The sequence below is a fragment of the Trichechus manatus genome, unplaced genomic scaffold (assembly GCF_000243295.1).
Source record: "Trichechus manatus latirostris isolate Lorelei unplaced genomic scaffold, TriManLat1.0 scaffold00131, whole genome shotgun sequence".
Taxonomy (NCBI): domain Eukaryota; kingdom Metazoa; phylum Chordata; class Mammalia; order Sirenia; family Trichechidae; genus Trichechus; species Trichechus manatus.
This window is the reverse complement of record NW_004444067.1, coordinates 2,511,113-2,518,677: the sequence shown is the minus strand read 5'-3', so window position 1 is coordinate 2,518,677 and position 7,565 is coordinate 2,511,113. Positions and strand designations below refer to the sequence as shown.

Below are 7,565 nucleotides of genomic sequence, written 5' to 3'. Positions count from 1 at the left end.
TCTACTCTGCACTTGGTTCTCCGTCTAAGAGGGGGAATGCAGATCTTCGTGAAGACCTTGACCGGTAAGACAATCACCCTTGAAGTAGAGCCCAGTGACACCATTGAGAATGTCAAGGCAAAGATCCAAGACAAGGAAGGCATTCCTCCTGACCAGCAGAGGTTGATCTTTGCTGGCAAGCAGCTGGAAGATGGACGTACCCTGTCTGACTACAACATCCAGAAAGAGTCCACGCTGCACCTGGTCCTGCGCTTGAGGGGAGGTGTCTAAGGTGTTCCCTCTTAAGCTTTCAAGAAATTTCATTGCACTTTTCTTTCAATAAAGTTGTTGCATTCCCAAATAGTGTTGTTTATTTTCAGTGCTAAGGTTCTTTCTGGGCTTGGTTGGGGTGTTGGGGAATTAAGGTGGTTTGCAGGTTAACAAGTTGTTTCAGTGGGAACCATGAGAAGGTAAGATGTTGGCCCTTGAAACATGACCACAGTACAGAAATGAAGTGGATGGGTGGAAATAAAACCTAGGCTATTGGGAGGTTTTCTTCTTTGTACACTTAACGTAGATTTACTTGCAAGCTGTTGACTATAAAAAACACGTGTGGGTGTGATGTGTGGTACCTGAGAATGGGGGGAAACAGACTAGCAGAAAAGTTAAATAGGCTTGGAGTGGTGGTGGGAAGGAGCTATAGAAAATCAGCTTTAATACATAGCTCTACTAAAGTCACACTGAGCTGTGAAAAGTCATGATTGGGTCATTTAAAATAAGTATGTGGCAAGTAACTATTGAGCAGAGTGTACTAATTACGTTTAAAAGTTCAAATAGGAATTGGATAATTAAAGAATGAAAACTTGGTTGAATTATTGCTGGGATAAGCTTGTCAAGACGGAACTTAGAATTTGGTGTGGTGACTACATGTAAAGGGTTTGTACAAGTTTGTAAGTTTTGATAACAAGTTGGTGGGTGAAGCAGTTGGCCTTTGGCCTGCACAAAATGTACAGTAGTGGCATTTGCCCTGCCAAATCATTTGAACACGGAGTGATGCTGGTAAGGAATTAGCTTTCTGTATCATGCCTGCAACCGGACTTGAGAGTTGTAGGGAAGCTGGCTTAATATAAAGTAGCAGCTCTGGGCAGTGGGCACTCTGATCCAGAGGTCCTATTAAAGGACTTGAAAGAAGGAATAGTTTTCAACAAAGCATACCCTCTTGGTTCATAACCTCTGCTGTAGGGGAATTCTGTGCTGGCCAGTGGTAAGAACATTGAAAACCCTCCGTGCTTTAGAGGTTGCTAATGAAAATTGGCACTACTTGAGAACTCCCATAATGATATGCACATTCACTAGTGGCAGTTTATCACTTTGACAAAGCTGCACATAACTTATACGTGGCTCGCTGAGTTTCTGTAACTAGCACACGCAAGTGGCAAACATTACCAGACCCCTAGGAATTCCACCGCCTGGACGTTTTTGTGGGGAATATGTAACTTCACAGAGTAGGAAATAAATCCAGACTGAAGTGTTTAGAGATTGCAAGTTTCTAAGTGTAGTGAATGTCTTTTGAAAAGAGGTTTCAAAATTACATCCAGAAATTGAGTACAAGTGGTTCAGTGGCTCATAATGGGTCATTTCTGCGTTAACAGCTGGGTCCATTGTGGGCAGTGGAGATCCTACGTGCTTTGCAGGGAGCTGTTCTTGGCACTGGAGCATGTGAGCATCAGTTTAAGCAGCTCTGTGGGTGCTGTGGGGGTTGAGGGTAGGGATGCTTAACTGGAAGCGAAAACACCTTGGTTTCCCCGAAGTACTTTGAAGTTCAAGGGTTTTGGGGAAGCAATCACAGTGGCAATACAAGCACTTAAATAGAATCATTGATAAAATTCCATGTAAGTTCACTGCCAGGGAAAATACATTTGCCTCCGATGTTTCTGATCGTATATGTGTAAGTTTGTAAAGTCAAAAGTAGTAGTAATCCACGAAAGTTCCTAACCAATTGCCCGTTTTTCCTTCCCAGAAATGAGAGAACTACTTTTAACAGATAGGTGGTATTCTTTCAGACTTTGACCCTGTGTAATAAATACATACATGCATACAAAAGTATGGCCATTTTCAACAATGTTCCTCAGCCTGGTTTTTTGGTTTGGACTGGGCAGTTACGGACATCGTTCCATGACAGTACATCTAGACCTATTTCAATCTTAATACTCCTGCTAGTATTCCCTTGTATGCATACTGCGATTCATTTAACCTGTCCACCAAACATTTGTTCCCAAGTTTTTGATATTGCAATGCTGCTGCAAAGTACTTTCTTACACGTATGTCTTTTGCATACTAACGCGACTTTTTGTATACTAATACGGACTCTTCTCTCCACACTTTGTAGGGTGGGTGACTAAATTTGTAACAGTTGAGTTAAAGGAGTCACACTATCATACTGTTTTATTTTGACTTAAAAATGTAAAATGTGAGGTTTTTAGATGGGAACTTGACAATACACAATCTCTTTATGATACCTATTAAAAACAATACAATGATTTTAAAAGGAGCATTCATACAAGGGTTTTCTTTAATAGGATTTAGTGATAATTAAAAACCAATCTTAGAAACTTTTTATAATTCACAGTTACTGTATTGTTCCATAGTATTTTCCTAATTTAATTTTATGAATAGGTAATATTTTTCACGTTTCAAACATTTAAAAAAGTTTTTTTAAAAAGAGTATAAAATGAAGGCCTTTGTCCCCCCACCCATCCAGTTTCCCCATGATAGTATTTACTTTCAGAGTTTCTCTATGCATATACAAGCAACCATTAATATATATTAATACCCCCTCACACAAAAGGTAGGATGCTGATCTGTATAGTCTGTCCTGCACCTTGCTTTTTTCACTTTATTATCTTCCATAGTTTTGCCGGTTCTAACATCCTTTCATTTTGTATAAAGGGAAAAGGGCTTTCATATCATTTTCTCAAGAATAAAGGGAACTATCAGGGCAACACAATCCCTAGTGAACACTTAGAGGACCCTCTGACCAACAAATACATGTCAGGACATATAGTGATGCAATAATGAATGAGAACATGTTTCTGCCATCAAAGGGTCTTTGGTCTAGTCAGAGGGCAGAGATGCTAGCTCTGTCTAGTTTCACTGAGTGGTTGTCAAATCTTAAGGCATCCCCAAGTTTGGGTTCACACTTGAGTGAGTTCCATGTAAGGATTCACTAACAGGTGCGGTTGTGTGAATCGAATACAGCTGAAGAAAAGTGGGTTGTATTTATTTAAAGCTGCATTCCTTTTTATGTGTTTTTTTTTTTTTTTTTTTTTTTTCCTGAAAGCACAACAAAATCCTCACCAAGCTATTACAAATAAGAAACATACAGGTATATTCGGAAATTGGCAGGTGCCTTTTAATCAAAGAGGGTCAGCCACGTTAGGTGCAGTGCTTACATCTGCAGGAAGAGGGTGCTACTGGGACAGACTTTGGTTTTAGTCACGAAGCCTGCAGCGCCCCCAAGCGGTTGTGGCTTACCAGACAATTTGTGCTTTTATCTCTACTTCTGAAGGCTTGTTTCCTCGTCAGTCAAAGTTATTTACTGTCCCCCCAAATGCCTTTTACCTTCTTTTTCTGCCTAAAATGAGCTGCTCTTCTAGTCCGGCAGCCCTCTCTTTCTCCATCCCAGCTGGAATTACCTCATAACACCTACTGTAAGTAGCTATTGTTCAGTGAAGACCCTCATTAGGTCTTACCCCTTCAAAAGCTCTCTCCCCTGCTTCCCTCAGCTGCTGGCCAAACACTTCCTTTTCCCCATATTCTCTCTGCCATTTTCCACCTCCTTCCTTCACTCAAGGTGTTCACTCTTTCTAAAATGCCACGGCCCCAATCTCAACAAATGAAATCCTACATGACGTCAGGACCTAATTCAAAAATTCCACAAAGCTTTCCTCAACCATCCCAGCTGGAAATTATGTGTTTCCTGAAATCTCATAGCTCTTTTTATTTTGTATTAAAGCTCTTTGTTTGAATGACTTAGCTCTGTTCATTTATTTCATAATAACCCCTAATTACATACTGCAGCAGGAGCTATTTGAGACTGTCAGGTTGAATGGGAGAGGTTTGGGATACGACTTGTGATCAGATGATCAGCAGAGGCCTTTCCGAGGAGAGATTATTTAAGCTGAGTCCAGAAAGGTGAGGCAGAGGCAGCTTTGCAAAAAAGCTGGGTTAGCAGAAAACTGGGCAGGATGCCTGGTGCTGGGAAGGAGTTTGGCATACTTGAGGAACAGAAAGGAAGGAGACCCGCATGGCCTACATCGTAGTGAGCAAGCAGGGAGATGGGGCCGAAGGGTTTTCGACAGATACTGAATGCTTGGTCGGGAGTAGGGCCCAGGCATCAGCATAAAAAAAAAAAAAAATTCTACTTAATCGAATTTGCGGCCAGGATTGGTAACCACTGTTTTAAAGCATTATTATCACTAAATGAGTGAAATGCTTTTTTAACTGAACCTGTGACTAAGAACAGTACTAAGGAATAGAGAGCTTCAAATCAGGGCTTCGAACTGGTTCATGCCGGTTAGAACCTCTGCTGAGAATTTGCATTTCCACCCCAGATATACTGAATCAGAAGCTACAGGTTAGCAAGATCCCCAGGTGATTCTTATGTGTGATAAATTTTGAGAACCACTGCAATACTAGTGGTTCTCAGAACTGCTTCCTAACTGGTAGCGTTAACATTGCCTGGGAGCTTGTTAGAAATGCAAATTTTCAGCAAGGGTTTGAACCAGAATGAACCAGTTCAAAGCCCTGCTTCAAATGCATTAAAAAATAATAAAATTAACCACTACCAGTTACTGTCTGGGATCTTATTTTTAGTGAGTGTAGTTATCAATTTAATTAGGGCTTTATTGAACCCCTCTATATCAGTTAGGATGCTTTCAACTACCAGAAACAGAAAACTCAACCCAACTGGCCTAAGCAATAAGGAAATAGACTCTCTTGATAACCAGACATACAGAGCTAGGTCAGGTTCTGCCTTTACTTTTCTGTGATTCCCTAATTGCTGTCCTTCTCCGGGTGTGTGGCCTTTTCTTCTCAAGTTGGCAGCACCATGACGCAGCAGTTCAGCTATCCCACGTCCAGGGGACGGAAAGGTAACATCTCTTTCTTCTGACTCTTATTAACCAAACCCAAATTAATTGCTGTCAAGTTGATTCTGACTCATGGCGACCCTATGTGTTTCAGAGGAGAACTGTGCTCCATAGGATTTTCAATGGCTGCAAGCTTTTGGAAGTAGATGGCCAGGCCTTTCTTCTGAGGTGCCTCTGAGTTGACTCAAACCTCCAGCTTTTTGGTTAGTAGCCATGCACTTAACCATTTGTGTCACCCAGGTACTCCGTGACTCTTACTAGGAGCAACGAAATCTTTCCCAGAAGTCCCCTCAAGCAGACTTGTCCTCATTGGCCAGAATTGGGTCACATGCCCATTTTTTTTGTTGAAATTGTGTCACTTTTTTGGTGTTTTTTTTCCTAAGTTCTTAGTGCTATTTTTTCTCTTGTGGTTAGAACACAAGTTTTAGGACAGGAAACAGATTTGAATACGTATCTCCCTTCCTCAGAGATGGTCGTAGAAAAACAGGACATATTTATAAACCGTCAAATGGATCTTAAACTGTATAGAAAACCCCAAACTCCAGAGAGTAAAGGGTGAAGCCCATTAGGATAGACTGCAGCAAGGGAAAGACCAGTCTGAGGGTGGGCAGGAGGGTGCAGGGAGGTGTGGATCGGGCATCTGTGTTTAAAGGTCAGCATTTCCGTTGAAGCCCATCTCACAAACATCCGTCCTGCGTTGTGTGCAATGCCTAAAGGAAGTCCTCTCTTTCACCCGTTTCTCTGCCCCGGTATTGTTGGGGCTTCGGAGGACTGTTTACACCGCCCACAAATCTGTGCTAGCAGTCATTTGTCACTCCTGCCCCAGGAGGTTCTGCCAGGGACCTCTTGCCGCCTACGTGTGGCCTCTCTGGGCTGCTACTGCTCTGTCTGGGTTGCCTCAGGTGCTCAGGCTCTTTCCTTAGCTCCCCAAATTGCAGCCAAGTCCAGGCTGTAGAGTTTTTTTTCAGCCAGACATAGAGGTAATAAAGGGAAATTTCGGCATGGAGAAGGGTGCTGCAGATATTAATGCTCCTCCCCTGGGAGACTCCAGTAGGCACTCTGTCTCCTTGTCCCGGACCTGACATCCTTCCTTGTCTCTGGAGGAGACCTTGTGGCTACATACCCCCGACCCGGAATCAAACCCCACTCCTTTCTCTAGGGCCCAGTGTAAGGAAAAAAAAATTATCTCATACCCAGACAACAGCCTGTTACCCTCACAGACATGGAATTCTACCCATAATGAGGACAATGTTTACATAAGTTTGCAGGAACATTGGCTTCTTGTTCTTCACATTTCATTCCAGAACACAGTTTTGGCTTCTCCTTTGGGCTTTAACTCTCACTGAAGTATTTTCTCAAAATAAGAGTGTTCTTTCTATAGTAGTGATGAATTAGAAAAATGTTGAAAGCTTTAAAATAATGGCTTCCTGACATGGAGCAAATGCTTGTTTTTAAACCATCTGCCTGCGATGGAGCGGGAGGACCAATGAGTGACCAAGGCTAGCCGGTTCGTCTTTTGGGGGTGAGATTGCCATCCCTGAGTCAAAGAGACATGAGGAGAATTCTTAAGCAGAATTGAGGATCTGCAAGGCAGAGAGCGCAGGTGGAACGGTTGCTGAGGAGGTAGCCAGCCGTATCTCCTACACCTCCCGTGCTCACTATTACCTACTCTAAGTACCTGCCGCATCAGTTATATAATGCTGTACAACAAATTCCCTCAGAACTTAGCACCTTATGCACAAACATTCTGAGGGTCCGGAATTTGAGTGTGGCTTAACTGAGTGGTTTGGGCTTCGGTCTTTTGCAATCTCACCTGAAGGCTTAACTGGGGCCGAAGGATCTGCTGCCAAGATGGCTCCCTCATATGGCTGGCAAGGTGATGCTGACTGCTGTTGCCTCTCAATGGGGCTGCTTGAATCAGCTCAAGACATGGCAGCTGGCTTCCCTGAGTGAGTAATTTAAGCAAGCGGAAGGTGAAAGACGCTATGTCTTTTATGACTAACCTTGGAAGTCACACACCTACGTTTCTGCATTATCCAGTTGGTTACACAGGCCAGCTCTGCTCAGTGTGGGAGAGACTGCACGTGGGCGTGAGTATCAGGAGAGCGGGGATCATTGCTGTCACTTTGGAGAGTGGATACCAAACATATATTGAGTTCCTGATCTATTATTATTGTCTGATCCTATCCAAAATCAGTGAAGACAATTTCACATTGTCTTGGCCTTTTAGCATTTTCTTTCAAAGAGACATTATAACTTTTTAAACCAAAGTTAACTGCTTTTGTTTAAAAACATTCTTGTTTGAAAACTTAAAAATTTTTTTATCCGATACATGAAAATTACAAACTTGAATTTAAATATTTTAGTATCTAAAAATAGGTAACTCATCAAGCAGTCCCCACCTCAGCTCTGATGTAGGGAATTATATTTAATGTG

General features: G+C 42.3%; 1 protein-coding gene across 1 annotated transcript; it reads left to right on the top strand.

Annotated features, from left to right (window-relative positions):
* Window positions 1-6: 6 nt before the first annotated feature.
* On the top strand, window positions 7-340 carry UBC (ubiquitin C). The gene has a single exon (XM_023739270.1). The coding sequence runs from the start codon at window positions 37-39 to the stop codon at window positions 268-270; it is 234 nt and encodes a 77-aa protein (XP_023595038.1). The 5' UTR covers window positions 7-36; the 3' UTR covers window positions 271-340.
* The last annotated feature ends 7,225 nt before the right edge of the window (window positions 341-7,565 follow it).

Coding starts and splice junctions, on each gene's coding strand:
- UBC (XM_023739270.1), top strand. CDS start 37: ATGCAGATCTTCGTGAAGACCTTGACCGGTAAGACAATCACCCTTGAA.